This window comes from Drosophila innubila, assembly GCF_004354385.1.
Source record: "Drosophila innubila isolate TH190305 chromosome 3L unlocalized genomic scaffold, UK_Dinn_1.0 0_D_3L, whole genome shotgun sequence".
NCBI lineage: Eukaryota > Metazoa > Arthropoda > Insecta > Diptera > Drosophilidae > Drosophila > Drosophila innubila.
Genome location: NW_022995376.1, coordinates 321,033 through 337,616, shown reverse-complemented (window position 1 = coordinate 337,616; position 16,584 = coordinate 321,033). Strand labels below are relative to the sequence as shown.

Sequence of the window (16,584 nt, the reverse complement as noted above, 5' to 3'; positions counted from 1 at the left end):
AATAATTTTCCTAGATTCTACCAGATATTGATTTCGATGCTAAGGGTCCCCCCTTTGAAATTTCAAAAATTCAAAATTTTAAATCTCAAGTTTTCACTTTTATTCAAGTCCTTATATCGTAATTAGTATAAAAAAACACTTTAAACTTGATTCTGAGACCTTTCATATTTTTGTAAAAAATCATGTGAAATTGAACAAAAATTTGGACTTGTAAAGTGGCCAAATCCGCAGTCTGACCAACTTCAAACTGTCATAACTTGATCAAAACTTAACCGATTTTAAAGCGGAATGTCACTTTATTTATTATTTTCCATTTCAATTTATTCTACATTTAAATTTTATTAAATTCTTGAAAAAAAATAATTTTCCCTAGATTCTACCAGATATTGATTTCGATGCTAAGGGTCCCCCCTTTGAAATTTCAAAAATTCAAAATTTTAAATCTCAAGTTTTCACTTTTATTCAAGTCCTTATATCGTAATTAGTATAAAAAAACACTTTAAACTTGATTCTGAGACCTTTCATATTTTTGTAAAAAATCATGTGAAATTGAACAAAAGTTTTGACTTGTAAAGTGGCCAAATCCGCAGTCTGACCAACTTCAAACTGTCATAACTTGATCAAAACTTAACCGATTTTAAAGCGGAATGTCACTTTATTTATTATTTTCCATTTCAATTTATTCTACATTTAAATTTTATTAAATTCTTGAAAAAAATAATTTTCCTAGATTCTACCAGATATTGATTTCGATGCTAAGGGTCCCCTTTGAAATTTCAAAATTCAAAATTTTAAATCTCAAGTTTTCACTTTTATTCAACTCCTTATATCGTAATTAGTATAAAAAACACTTTAAACTTGATTCTGAGACCTTTCATATTTTTTGTAAAAAATCATGTGAAATTGAACAAAAATTTTGACTTGTAAAGTGGCCAAATCCGCAGTCTGACCAACTTCAAACTGTCATAACTTGATCAAAACTTAACCGATTTTAAAGCGGAATGTCACTTTATTTATTATTTTCCATTTCAATTTATTCTACATTTAAATTTTATTAAATTCTTGAAAAAAAATAATTTTCCCTAGATTCTACCAGATATTGATTTCGATGCTAAGGGTCCCCCCTTTGAAATTTCAAAAATTCAAAATTTTAAATCTCAAGTTTTCACTTTTATTCAACTCCTTATATCGTAATTAGTATAAAAAAACACTTTAAACTTGATTCTGAGACCTTTCATATTTTTGTAAAAAATCATGTGAAATTGAACAAAGATTTGACTTGTAAAGTGGCCAAATCCGCAGTCTGACCAACTTCAAACTGTCATAACTTGATCAAAACTTAACCGATTTTAAAGCGGAATGTCACTTTATTTATTATTTTCCATTTCAATTTATTCTACATTTAAATTTTATTAAATTCTTGAAAAAAATAATTTTCCTAGATTCTACCAGATATTGATTTCGATGCTAAGGGTCCCCTTTGAAATTTCAAAATTCAAAATTTTAAATCTCAAGTTTTCACTTTTATTCAAGTCCTTATATCGTAATTAGTATAAAAAAACACTTTAAACTTGATTCTGAGACCTTTCATATTTTGTAAAAAATCATGTGAAATTGAACAAAGTTTTGACTTGTAAAGTGGCCAAATCCACAGTCTGACCAACTTCAAACTGTCATAACTTGATCAAAACTGAACCGATTTTAAAGCGGAATGTCACTTTATTCATTATTTGGCATTTTAATTTATTCTACATTTAAATTTTATTAAATTCTTGAAAAAAAATAATTTTCCCTAGATTCTACCAGATATTGATTTCGATGCTAAGGGTCCCCCCTTTGAAATTTCAAAAATTCAAAATTTTAAATCTCAAGTTTTCACTTTTATTCAAGTCCTTATATCGTAATTAGTATAAAAAACACTTTAAACTTGATTCTGAGACCTTTCATATTTTTTGTAAAAAATCATGTGAAATTGAACAAAAGTTTTGACTTGTAAAGTGGCCAAATCCGCAGTCTGACCAACTTCAAACTGTCATAACTTGATCAAAACTTAACCGATTTTAAAGCGGAATGTCACTTTATTTATTATTTTCCATTTCAGTTTATTCTACATTTAAATTTTATTAAATTCTTGAAAAAAAATAATTTTCCCTAGATTCACCAGATATTGATTTCGATGCTAAGGGTCCCCCCTTTGAAATTTCAAAAATTCAAAATTTTAAATCTCAAGTTTTCACTTTTATTCAACTCCTTATATCGTAATTAGTATAAAAAAACACTTTAAACTTGATTCTGAGACCTTTCATATTTTTGTAAAAAATCATGTGAAATTGAACAAAAATTTGACTTGTAAAGTGGCCAAATCCGCAGTCTGACCAACTTCAAACTGTCATAACTTGATCAAAACTTAACCGATTTTAAAGCGGAATGTCACTTTATTTATTATTTTCCATTTCAATTTATTCTACATTTAAATTTTATTAAATTCTTGAAAAAAAATAATTTTCCCTAGATTCTACCAGATATTGATTTCAATGCTAAGGGTCCCCCCTTTGAAATTTCAAAAATTCAAAATTTTAAATCTCAAGTTTTCACTTTTATTCAACTCCTTATATCGTAATTAGTATAAAAAAACACTTTAAACTTGATTCTGAGACCTTTCATATTTTTGTAAAAAATCATGTGAAATTGAACAAAAGTTTTGACTTGTAAAGTGGCCAAATCCGCAGTCTGACCAACTTCAAACTGTCATAACTTGATCAAAACTTAACCGATTTTAAAGCGGAATGTCACTTTATTTATTATTTTCCATTTCAATTTATTCTACATTTAAGTTTTATTAAATTCTTGAAAAAAAATAATTTTCCCTAGATTCTACCAGATATTGATTTCGATGCTAAGGGTCCCCGAAATTTCAAAATTCAAAATTTTAAATCTCAAGTTTTCACTTTTATTCAACTCCTTATATCGTAATTAGTATAAAGAAACACTTTAAACTTGATTCTGAGACCTTTCATATTTTTGTAAAAAATCATGTGAAATTGAACAAAAATTTGGACTTGTAAAGTGGCCAAATCCGCAGTCTGACCAACTTCAAACTGTCATAACTTGATCAAAACTTAACCGATTTTAAAGCGGAATGTCACTTTATTTATTATTTTCCATTTCAATTTATTCTACATTTAAATTTTATTAAATTCTTGAAAAAAAATAATTTTCCCTAGATTCTACCAGATATTGATTTCGATGCTAAGGGTCCCCCCTTTGAAATTTCAAAAATTCAAAATTTTAAATCTCAAGTTTTCACTTTTATTCAACTCCTTATATCGTAATTAGTATAAAAAAACACTTTAAACTTGATTCTGAGACCTTTCATATTTTTGTAAAAATCATGTGAAATTGAACAAAGTTTTGACTTGTAAAGTGGCCAAATCCGCAGTCTGACCAACTTCAAACTGTCATAACTTGATCAAAACTGAACCGATTTTAAAGCGGAATGCCACTTTATTCATTATTTTCCATTTTAGTTTATTCTACATTTAAATTTTATAAAATTCTTGAAAAAAAATAATTTTTTCTAGATTCTACCAGATATTGATTTCGATGCTAAGGGTCCCCCCTTTGAAATTTCAAAAATTCAAAATTTTAAATCTCAAGTTTTCACTTTTATTCAACTCCTTATATCGTAATTAGTATAAGAAAAAACACTTTAAACTTGATTCTGAGACCTTTCATATTTTTGTAAAAAATCATGTCAAAATTAAGAAAAATTTGGACTTGTAAAGTTGCTAGGTCAGAGGCTTGAGCAACTTCGAACTGTCATAACTTGAAGAAACCCGATTTTCAAGCGGAATGTCATTTTTATCATGGTTTGGCCTCTTAATTTATTCTGCATTCAAATTTTGTTAAATTCGATCAATAAATATTATTCCTCTGTATCAAGGTATTTACTTCAATGTTATAATTATTATAAAACGGCACTTTAACATCTTAAAATGTTTCAAAACCTATTTGTTGAACCGTTGCGTACCGTTACTGAAACCCAAACCGAAAGAATAAAATTGAAATAGAACCTTTTCCAGAAATAGTAGTTTCAGAACGTGCTATATCTGTAGCGTTTCTGTCTTTGGAGTGCTGCTAATATTTTATTTTTTCAACTGTATTTTTACATATGTTTTCAATGAAATGCAGTCTAAGTTCTACTGCCTTTCCCCGTCTTTTAGTTGCAGTATAAGCGTAACGATGGTAACCAAAAGGCCGAAAAAATTATAATTGCTAACGTGAAAATATGCATATACAATATATATGAATGTGTGTGTACTGTACATATGTGTCGCGCCGAAGGCTACTGGACGACGGCTTGTGTTGACCGGTTTTAGTTGGTCTGCTTGCAGGACCATGAAATTAATTTAAATTTTGCAAACTTGGCTAATTTCCCAAGCCCAAAAAAAAGTGGAAGTGTGCAAACTAGAAAACACAAAGGTAAAAAGTGAGAACGCTATAGTCGACAAAAGATATTCTCAACCGAGATACACTTAAAAATGTTTCACTTACATACATTCGGCTCTATATCATAATTGTTAGTGGTCGTTAGTAAAAGATATTTCATATGCTCTGCACTGTCGACAATTGTTGAAATCGACACGTGTTGCTATATTTGGCACCCCTTATAATAATTTTTTATTAGTCTCCTTAGGCAATTTTAAAAATGTATGCTAATATGAGCACTGGATAACAAAGCAACATTTAAAATTAATAGCTAAGCCCCTCGGTTCGTTTGCATAAACTTCAGTTTCAGTTTTAACTTTATAAAACCGCATTGGGGAATTTGGTTGTATCACTATTTACTATTTAAGTGTAGCAAAAAATTCATTCTCAGCAACCGCATTAAATGTTACAAATGCTCTTCAACACTTTTAACGTATTCAATCCCTTTGGTCATTACAGCACACAAAGTTACCTTAAAAAATGCAATGCCTAAATGCCATACGACATCTGATAGTTGTATATGCATATTGTTGAGAAATGAGTGCTTTGGGAATTATAAGGAGCTTGTATTTTTGTTTCGGTTTTCCCCATGTGATTTTAATTTATATTCAAGCTTTAGACTGATCCAGGCATTGCAGTAATTATTCTTTAAAAGATCTTTGTCTTGACTCAAAAATAATAGAAAACTGAAATTTACACAATTCTGATCTTATGATTTTAATTTAATATACACGTACAATTTTTTTGATGACCAAAAAGCCGAAAATTGTCTTAAACGCTTTATTTTCTCTTCCCACTCTCTCTCTCTCTCTCTGGGCTCATCCGTCGTTCTCACTTTGCAGATGCAGCGGATGCAGTGGAACCAATTTATAGAACGCCTGCGTGGGAAAGCAGACGCTGAATTAGTTTGTACACGCCTGCGCCAAAGCAAATGCCGGGTATACGAGTACTTAGTGTTACATATGTACTACGACAAAGCCGAGCAACTGAAATGCGAAATGCGTATACATGCTTACTCCCAACTAAAAAGAGACATGAGGACATGCGAGAAGTGACATATATAAATGTGTATTCTGTTGTCTTGGGTGGGACCACATTTTGAACAGCTGTTGTCGCTAGCTGCATGTATTTGGCGACCGTGACGTCAAGTCCTTCTCCTGTCTTAATCCTGAGATGGCAGCAACAACTATCTGACTGACTGAAATACTGATTATTTTTCTTAATCAGCACCTCTTGGCAAATAAAAATAGTTAATTCAAAAAAATTCTCTTAATAACGTATAAGCCTAATTCTTAAGCAGCTTTGATTGGTTGGTTTAGTGTCAATAAATATACAGCATATGTATGTACATATACAAATTTTGCATATTTTAAACTTACATAGAAACTTAATAAATCAGTATGTAGTTTGTTTTATATAAAAATAAATTATCTTATATTTGCACTAATATTTGGTTCGAACAACCTTCAAAAAAATATGCTCATAAGAATTCGCATTAAACATAAAAAAAAATGCATTTGTAGATATTGTGTAAGATTGAGGTAAAAGTGTGATTGCTAAATGTGAATGCAAATGCAAGATGTTATCTAATTTTTTGTAATTTTCAGTATTGTATCAAGGAATGCACGTTGCCCTCCAGCTTCTTGCGGCCCTCCAGCTCAAGGAGCTCGATGACAACCAAGCTTTCCAGTACAACGCCTCCCACTTTGCGAACTAGAGCACTGGCAGCACACAATGATCCACCTGTGGCTAGTAGATCATCCACAATGAGCACCTTTTGACCAGGCTTAATGGCTGCGCGCTGCATCTCGAATATGTCCTGTAAAATTGTTAAGGTGTTGGGTAAGAACTTCCATGAATATGTTAAGTCAGATTACTTACAGAGCCATACTCCAATTGGTACTCCACGGAGATCACCTCGCCCGCCAGTTTCCCCTTCTTGCGAATGGGAGCACAGCCCACGCCCAGTTCGGTGGCCAGAAGCAGATTGAAGAGAAACCCACGCGAATCCAGACCCACTATAAGCTCCACATCCGGATGCTTCTCACGTATGTACCGCAACAGCAAATCCCGCAGATAAGCACAAGCCTTGCCATCCGTAAGAGCGCCAAATATATCACTGATAAGAGAATAAAAGCGTAGACACATGTTAATCAACTGATAAGCCAAATAGTTCATGGGGTTTTAATACATGTGTTTGCTCACATTGTTTAACTCACTAAAAAATCACTCCTTTTTTGGGAAAGTCCGCATGTTCTCCAATCTTTGATTTAACATAATCTAATTTGTATGAGGTGCTTACTTCTTCCATTTTCCAAGCAGATTTATCTCAGCGATCAAAATAAATTTTAGATTTATATTTTAAAATTAAATAAATATTGCTTACAGCAATTACAAGGGATTTGCTTGATTTCTTGCAACTGACACTATTAGATTGGGTTGCCACAGCTGATAAGTCACAGCTGATAAGTCACAGCTGTTTATCAGGTGGTTGCTCGTGGTGCTACAAAACAGAGTTGCTTTGACGATAAAAACAAGTTGTTTGGCGGCAAAATTGAATCGTGCTCATGTAAGTTATCTAAATGAAATATTTCAATCCGCATATTATTTTTATGATTTAATATTTTATTAAATATATAATCTATTCTGTTTTTAATGTTTTCATTCAATTCAGAATTGTTTTTTTTTTAATTTTTTTAAGACAAAATATTCTTTCTTATTTTTCAAATAACAATTTAAAAATCTAAAAGTTAAAATGTATTTACTAGATTTATTAGATAATACATTTTTCTTTTGCTACAAATATTTGTATTTTCTACTCCTTGAATATTAAAGCAAAGCGTAATAATATAGATATACATATTTTTTTTTTTTTTTACCCGGGAATTTTCCGAACAAAGATGAAAGTAAATGCAAAGGAATTTGCTGAAATCCTGCAGGTAGACAGGAAAAAGTTTCAACGACCGCTGAAAAAAAAGATAATTGTAGAAATTTCTTTGATTCTTCCAATGATTCTTCCAAGAAAGAGATTTAGGTGCATTCTGAGCATTTGTTTGTATTTATCCCAAGGTAAAAGAAAATAATTGAAAAGAAATTTAAACAATTTGCGGTTCACTTATCATAATACTCGTAGTCGAACTGTCACGATTCTGCACTCTCGAAATATTTTCTATATCGCGCTCTTTATCTGACTCTGCCTCTGTACGTCTCTGTCTCGTTCTAGCCCATGCTTGGCAGGTATGTGAAGGTGTTTTGAGAGAACCGAGTGCCGAGAGAGAGCGCTCAAATTGTTCGTCTCCCAATACAAAGCGGATCTTAAGACTCGAACCGCAGTTCGGTTTTCAGCTCGAAACGCGACGGTTGACCACGGATTTTGTGCTTTGTTCGTCGGATTAAGTGTATTTCTTTTTATACATATGATATTCGCGATTTTTAATACTTATGCACAACGCACGCAAAACAACAACAACAAAATTGAATAGCATTTAGCAAAAATATAAAAGAAATATTCAACCGGTTCTCAACGCTCAACTAGAATTAGAATTGTAAGGCATACAAAATGTTGTTTAAATTAATAGTTAACTACAAAGAGGCAAAGTAAATGTCAGATTAAGTAAAAAAAAATACAGGCGACGACTTCAACAATCGACAACTTCGCCCAGTTTTGGGTTTTTTTTTCTTTTTTGACATTAAGCAAACGACCAGAAAACCAGCAACAAAAGTTCATGCAACATCGAAACGTGCAAACCAACAACATCAACTGCAACAATATTGCAAGCAACATTCACATTCACATTCACACTACACACACACAGACGCACACACGCTGACTGTGGCTCTCACATATATATTATACACATAGAACTGCATTTAGAGACCATGTTGCCTCTGAAGACGTGCGTTTCAAAAACTGCAACAACAGCAACAATCGCACCGATAACAACAACAGCAACAACAAACAACAACAACAATAACAAACAACACCAACAAGAGAGATGGCAAAAACCGCGCAAGCAACGTGAAAAACCAGAATAGAGGCACAGTTTTTTTTTGTTTTGTTTTTGTTTAAAACGAACGTCTGCGACTGCGCAATGGCGCTTCTCACTTGAGGCGCCCTAAATGTATAAAGTGGCCTAAATGGGGCACCTTAAATTGTATAAGTGTAAAGCAAATGCTAAATATGCGATTCTGTGTAGCCAGTATGATGTATGGACTGACTTGAAAGACTTACCTTGACATCTAATTAATTTATTGAATCAACTCTTTGAACTTTAATAATTTCATATTTTGAGTATATATTTAATGTACAAATTTTGACAAATAATACAAAGAATGCCAAAATTTGAAAACAAAACTAGGAAGATTGTAATTTGTAAATTAAGCCCAAATTAAGACTTTTGCAATTAGGTTATTTAAATATAATAGAAACTAAAGGCCGATAAAATCAAAGCCATTAATTCTATTATTATTGAATTTGATTTTTTCTGTGTGTAGATATGCAGGCCCAATATTGTTTTTGCGCACAGTCCGCTCCTGTCGAAGGTACAACAAGTGGCAGAAGAATCTTGGTGTGAGTTACTATTGGTATAGGTATGTGTATGGGGCCTACATTGTTGCTGTTGTTGTAGTTTGTTTTTGTAGGTTTTTGTTGTTCTTTTTGCTATTTGTCAGCTCGCTGGGGCTTTGGAATGCGCGAATGTTTGCCAACATTAAGAGTCATGATCTAATAAAAAGCAGATTCATAGTCACAGTCACAGCAAGAGACAAGAGACAACCAACATGGCTTAAGCCAGATTTCTCACATAATTTTATAGAAGAAGAACCGAAATGTTGTCCATAAACTTTTAGTTGAATAACTGACCGCTATATTTATGAATGTGTTAATCAGGCCCTTCATAAGCGCCGCAACTTGTTGTTGTTTAAGGTTCCGCTTTGTTGGACAGTCCAACAAAAAAAAAATAAAAATAACCAAGCAATGAAAAACAAACTATAACAAGTTTAAAAGAAAGAAAAAAAAAATAAAACATATACGGGTTTCAACTAAAGATCGGAACAATGCGGAACGGCGCACTTAAGTAGTTATAAAGAGGCAACAATTCCGTGCTTAAACGATATTAGCTGGGAAAATCTGAAAAGCTACAAATCCCAAATGTGAAAATGAATAGTAGACCATCAAAGTAAAGAGCCGACTTTGACTTGGTGATAAGTCTCCTTCACCTCTCCCCTTTTGCAGTTAGTTATGGCTAATGTAAAATTTATGTTTAAAGTAGAAAGTCCAGTCTGTGTGTGTGTGTTAGTGTATTTGTGTATGTGTGAGTGAAATGACCAAAGTCACTAAGTTAGTTGTTTAAAAAGAAAGCCGCTAAAGTAAAAAGTTGCAGTTGCATTTTACAGTTCTCGTACAGTTCTGTCCCGTCTGTCTGTCGGTCTGTCAAATTTTGCAACACATTTTGCCACGTTTAAGGTAACAATGAGAACTCGAATCATTACCCAACTGACCTTGTTTTATCGCATATGCAATTCTCAGCAAATATGAAAATGTACGTACATAGCATTTCTATACACATACACACTTACATGTGTAGTTTATGCATTTTGCTTCTCGAAATGTCATTTGAAGTTTGCGCGCGTTTCGCACGCGTCTTTTGTCGCGCTCAGCAAGAAAAGAAACCGCTTGCGACTGCAGCTGAAAACAGCATTGAAATGGTGAGGCCGATGTTATTGATGCTAAATCAACGCTGATTTCTGATTTCTGTTTGTGTCTACAAGAGAAACTTTGTATTTCAACACATCAACAACGTTAACAGCATCTTCAGCTCTAGCATCTCCATAAGCGAACGGATGTAGATACACCAACTCATCCATCTCTTCACCTCTCCATCTTTTCATCTCAACCATGGACTTTAATGCGGCGTCATACCAATAGCAGTACCTGTACCAGTACCAATACAAATACCAAGCCCAATACGGGTCCAATACCAATACCAATACCAGTTACTGTACTCACAGCCTCACCGCATGGTCACTTTCTTTTCTTTCTTTCATGATCGATGTGAGTGCCCGAAGAATGCAGTCAAGTACAAATAAATAAACAAACACTAAGCGTTAAAGTGTTGGCTACATATAAATGTGTTTGTATATTTTATACACTCAGAAAAATATGGCATTCTAATATTAGGTATGTCCATTCTTAAATTTTTCCGTTCCTGTACATAAAATATGAAGATTGCTGTATATTAAAATGACTTACCGATCCTGCCTACAAGAATTTTGTCAAATTAAACGACCCAGTTGGCTAAAAAACTTTTTTCAGTGTACCCCACAATTAGCCGAGACAGAAACCAGTTAATGGCAAATTGGATATTGCAATATGCAATTACACCACAGAACTCTGTGAACACTCGTGTCTCCACATTCACGTTCAGTTTTCATTTGAATTATATGGCGATCAGTCGCAGTCGCAGGAAATTATTATTTGTCTACGGCCTGTCTGCGATCATGTCTCGAGTGGCTGACAATGTATTGCAATTGTCGGGACGACTGTCTGTAGACCCGTTTCCCCCATTTCCCAAGCCTACGTAGGCTCTGAACTCGTACGTGACTCAGGCTCAATTTGAAGATAAGATTTCCATTTTTATTGACCACACCAGAATCTGCTACTCACGTGCTTTAACTTTCAATATATTTATGTTACTGCTAAGAGATTGTTCTCTCTCTCACTTTGCTTTTACTCGCTCTCTCTCACTTATTAGCTATATTATGATAAATGACCGAACTCATTATTCCCCGGACTTAAGCTTGCTTTTTTTCTTTGCCTTTATTAAGTGTCATTTATATTTTCTTTTACTTTTTTACTTTAAAAAACTCATTTCTGACTTTGTATTCTCTCTAAAAATTACGACTTTTGTTTTGCTTTACTTCCGTCCCCGAAAAAAGAAAGATAAAATTAATGAGTTACTCAATTACGCATACGCAATGTTGTCTCTCTGTGAGATCGTGATAGTTGAAAGACAATGCCCTAAAAATTCACTTGGATTTTTTTTACTTACCAACTGCACCTTTTGTTTTTCATGTTAATTTTCTGATTGTGACTTCAAAAGGCTGCCCATCCACAATGAATTGAAATGAAATTTACCACACTTTCAAAATGAAAAACATGTTTATTGATAGCTTAGCTAAGCCTGTTGTTCGGTTGGTTTTGGCCATTTGCAAGTTGTGTTTTATTTTGCCATGAATCATAGTTAAAATTAGATAGACAGTCCCAAGATTTGTGGTCTGTCTGTTTCTCGTCTCTCGTTTGTGAAATTATAGTTTTTTTTTACATTGATATATTATTTATGTTTGCCCGTACGGCTCGTTTATCATTAGCTCCCGAACATAGAATTAGTGGTGAAAATTAAGCAATATCCGAGAAAGGTTGTTAACAATTATCGTGCAGATTTACATAAGCCAAAAAAGTATTGTAAAACGTTAACCAAATGCTATCCACATTGAAAATATTTTGCATGGGTTTTTAAATGATTAAAGTGAAAGGAAAAACGATTGCATATTTGTAATGGTATGAAATTAAGCTTTTGTGTTAGAAAGGAAAGTCCATTTAAAAAACGATTTAGTCTAATGCATTCTCTTTATATATCTTCATCTATCTGGTGTATTTGTTATCGGTAACAAAGTTGTGTTTAATTTATATGTTGTTATATCTAGCCGTTTATTTAAATATATATATATATATTTTCATCATTTCCTCGGAGTTTTTGCTTATACAGTGGCAAACTTGAGGCTCCAATTCATTTCATAAAACTATTACCGTCAGCTTAAAATAACAAACGAGGTCAGCAAACTAAAATCGGACAAAATTAATACGCTTACAACTGAAAACACTCAAAAACAGATGCATGACTGACAAATATCTAATACTGCTATTATTTGTTGTTGTCGCTATAATTTATAACTGCCAACACTATTATTAACTTTTTACTTATATTAATGCGTTACTTTCTGAACAGCAACAAAGGCCAAGAGCTTCCACTCCACACCTCCCCGCAACTTACCTCAACTCACTACGAAACCGACGCGATGGGCACTAAAATTGAGTACGTCGATACGACGCATCTATACGCATCCAAATATATCAGAAACTCAAAGGCCATTGGTGTCCTATGGGCCATCTTTACAATCTGCTATGCCATCATTGGAATTGTGGCCTTTGTGACTCCAGGTAAGTCTTCAGTATATTAATAGCTTTCATCTACCTTTTTATTAATTTGTACCCTACTTTCAGAATGGATTGGTGATCCGGATAGCGACAGTGCAGGTCGGTTGGGCCTCTGGCAGCAATGTCAGCGGGATGAGATCTTCGACAATTGTCGGCGTCGTTGGGAGAACATCTTTGCAGTGCCAACATTCTCATTTCAGGTGCGTTTATCACTTGTGACCTGCGAAAATTCAAAATTGTATCTTTACTTAGATAAAACTACCTTTAGAATTTCACTCTTCATCCAGTAACTGTGTGACATCATTTGAAGCAAGGCTGCGAACCGGCTGTAATTGTTTTAAAAATTCAAGATAAAATTTAAACTATAATATTATTATTGTAGTAAATTGAGCAAAGGTTTGAACTGAATCTTAGGTTCAAACGGAAATATAAACGGGCTTGCAAACCAAACCTAAACTATGCCCTTTGCCCTTCAAACCGTCGAATGCAAAATTTACGAACATTTTTGTGGATTGCAGCTTTGATTAAAAGACAATAAATTTAATTAGGATTGTGTCTCTTTTTTTAAATGTAATACTTTTGTCTGAAAAGCATCGCTGATTCTCTCTAAGCGTAGAACAATATGTCTACAATTACAATATCAATCTATCTATCAATCTAGTGTATAAGAGATTTAATCTGTCTATTAATAGAATATTATATTTTTTATTGACAAAAAACAATTTCTGAAAGGTACACACAATTTTATTGTTATTGATATAAATTAATTAATTCAGATAATATACAAATCTGCCTATATTTAGTAATAATAATAATTTTATGCTTCTCTCATTATAGTTGTCCACTTTCTTTATGATCGGTGCCGTTGGCTTGGCCTTGCTGACAATATTCTTTTTGGTCTGCTTGATGTTTATGAAGTCGACGCGCGTTTTTCACATTTGTGGCTGGATGCAGATTATATCAGGTTTGTATTCTAAATTATAAGTTGACTCTGACGGAAGTCTATGTATACGTGATATCAAAGTTTCAGCTTGAACTTTGAGCACGTATTAACAATCTTATTGCAAAATTCCATTATGTTTCGATTTCTTTGAATTCTTATGCTTCGATCAACATTTGGCACGTAGCTACGAGTTTAATCTAAAAAAATGTTCTGTTTAGCTCTTTGTATGATAGTGGCATGTGCTGCGTTTCCCTTTGGCTGGAACTCGGATGATTTCCGTAAGATTTGTGGACCAGAAGCGAATCGATTTGAGTTGGGGCTTTGCGGCATTCGCTGGGCATATCCATTGGCAATAATTGGCTGTATTGACGGCGTTGTTCTTGCCACCTTGGCATTCATTCTGGCCACGCGACATGTGAGGCTACAGCCTGATCCAATCTATCAGAACTCCCTCTACAAGGGTAAGAGAAAATAATTTTAAGTTCGTGTAAAGTAAATTTATGCTTATTATTCAATTTGTTGACAGGTGAAATTAATAATGCCTATCTGACGGATGCTATTAGCCTGGCTGGCTCACGCAAGTCAAATCCTCACATAACTGGCTTGAATCTGCAGCCGATTCTATTAGTGGCGCCACCTAACGAGGATAGCATTTCGCAGTTTTCGCGCTATCACTGAAATGTTTCGATAACATTCAACAAAGACAACAACCAGCTTGTGTTGTCGTAAACGCTAAGCTTAAGTGTTGAAGCATTCAGCTTTATAACGAATGACCTTTGCGTGCTTAGCAAGTGCACGAACCAACATGAGCTCGTGAAAGTTTCGTTAAACTTGAAATTGCTCTTGGCTGTTACAATTTAAAAATCTTTTATGGAATGCATGTATGTATATGTGTATGTTTGCGTGTGTGTTGATATTAGACTGAATGATTAACGTAAACTTATGTTTTAACTAATTTAAAAATTTGTGTAAATTGAAATGTGAAGTATCGCTGCCTGTAATATAATGTGCCCCTAAATATAATAATTGTGTACAAAATATTTTATATTCAACATGCGATAAAGTGAAATGTATTGTTTATTTCAATTTGACCACATTGATAGCCCCAATCATGCCATCATCATTATGCTATAAACATGAACAAGGTCGGCAACTTTTTGCGCACTTGGACAAACAACAAAAATCAAATTATGCTCCCTTCACCCAGCACCAACCCTCTGGAACTGTTTAACAGACGGCACACATAAAAACCAATAACGGACAACTTAGCGCCCAGTTTGTTTGGGCCCCAATAACCATTTGGCACATACTTTTCCAATAAAGTATTTACAGCAAACTTTTGGCTGCTGACGCCAATTGAAATATTCCGCGCAAAGATGAAATCAAATAGAAGAAACGAAACGATAGGAATTGCGGCAATTCCTGGTCTGATGTTCTTCTTCTTCTCTGGCTGCGCACGTTTTAATATTCTTGTATAATTCATAAGCAATTCCATCAACGCTTACAAATGCGGCCTAAGTGGCCAACCAGCTGTCGCCAGGAGCAGGAACAGGAACAGGAGCAGTAGCAGAAGCAGGAGATGCTCTCAAGAAGCATCCTCCCTCGTCTTATCGTAGCATTTATTTACTTCAGACGTTTCTTTTGGCACCACCCAACAACCCCACCTCGTACTTTGGAGTGCAACATATGGCCGACGCTTTTGGCCTATTTCGACACGCATTGACTACGTGGCCAACCCTCCTCAATGCTCTTCCTCTTCCTCTGCCTCTACACCATCCTCAATGAAGATCTCTCTGGCTCTCTCTGTGAGTTTTTGATGTGCCAATTGTTTTTATTCGATTTTATGGCGCGCCATAAATGAAATTTTAACTTTTCCTGTCCTTGAGGTTTTCGATGCATGCTGTAGGCGTGGCAACGGAGGGCGTTTAGCCCCAGCACCCAAAGCCAACCCCGTGTAAGGTTATTGAGTTTGGGACAATATCTGTCCGTTTATTTCAACACCTAGACTATATTCACCTCGCTCTTGCGTTGCATACATATAAATATTTTTAAGTAAATAAACTTTATTTTTAAAATTTGGTGTATTTCTTAAGCAATTTAATTTGTTAAATATGGAAAATTCTGAAAAAATAAGGTATTTACAAAAACCAAATGATAAATTTATTTTTAAAATTTTGTGTTAGTTTAACCAAATTTTTTTTATCAAATAAACAAATTTTTAATTTAAACTAGCAGGTCTTGTACATTTTCTTATAGAGTTAAAATGTTAATATTAGCCTTAAGGAATCGTTTTTAAATAAAAAAAAAATAAATTAAGAATTTAGATGAATTGATTCTTTGAAATAAAGGTCCTTCGACAAAAAAAAACCGTCAAACTTCCAGTGTAAAAAAAATTATTAGTTCTGCAAATAAACTACGATGAACACAAACTCCAGTGTGCTTTAGATGTTTTTATGGTAATCGATATAATCAACTCGATAGATTACTAGTTGAAGTACTCGATAATCGCTTTCGCGAAAGTAAAGTTGTCGATATTACGATGTATGTTTACTTCGCTAAGTTCATAAAAATTGACTGAATCAAGCTGTTGCTAGTTACTGGTCATCTAACAGTCGAGCACGTTGGCATTTTTGTTTGTCTTTATTTTCATGTGTGCAACAACATGTGCCACAAATCTGATGTCGCTTATTAGTTTATCACTTGGCCATTTTATATGTTTTCAAGTGCTCGTGAAAATGAGTAAAACATCAAATGAGCGAGAGATTGTAGTATGCGTAGAGTAATTACAAAAACTGGACATAACTTGACCTTTAGCATCGAATGCCAGCAGGAGTACATGCCACGCCCAGAATATCGCTGCTTCTCTTGGCATTTTTGCAACATAACAATAAAGTCAAAGGGTCGTCGCCGAGTGGGGAAAGGGAGGGGGTAAGACGAG

At 33.9% G+C, this 16,584-nt stretch overlaps 2 protein-coding genes across 2 annotated transcripts; one reads left to right on the top strand and one right to left on the bottom strand.

The window, feature by feature from the left end:
- Positions 1-5,894: 5,894 nt before the first annotated feature.
- LOC117788207 (adenine phosphoribosyltransferase) lies at positions 5,895-7,003 on the bottom strand. Its single transcript, XM_034626902.1, has 3 exons — positions 6,708-7,003; positions 6,370-6,607; positions 5,895-6,307 (listed from the first exon to the last, which is right to left on the bottom strand). Exons 1-3 carry the CDS (start codon positions 6,797-6,799, stop codon positions 6,092-6,094), a joined length of 546 nt encoding a protein of 181 aa, XP_034482793.1. The 5' UTR covers positions 6,800-7,003; the 3' UTR covers positions 5,895-6,091.
- An 820-nt stretch (positions 7,004-7,823) lies between these two features.
- LOC117788206 (LHFPL tetraspan subfamily member 3 protein) lies at positions 7,824-14,711 on the top strand. The gene is made up of 6 exons (XM_034626901.1): positions 7,824-8,033; positions 12,495-12,706; positions 12,770-12,903; positions 13,541-13,667; positions 13,865-14,107; positions 14,173-14,711. Exons 2-6 carry the CDS (start codon positions 12,565-12,567, stop codon positions 14,322-14,324), a joined length of 798 nt encoding a protein of 265 aa, XP_034482792.1. The 5' UTR covers positions 7,824-8,033; positions 12,495-12,564; the 3' UTR covers positions 14,325-14,711.
- Positions 14,712-16,584: the final 1,873 nt, after the last annotated feature.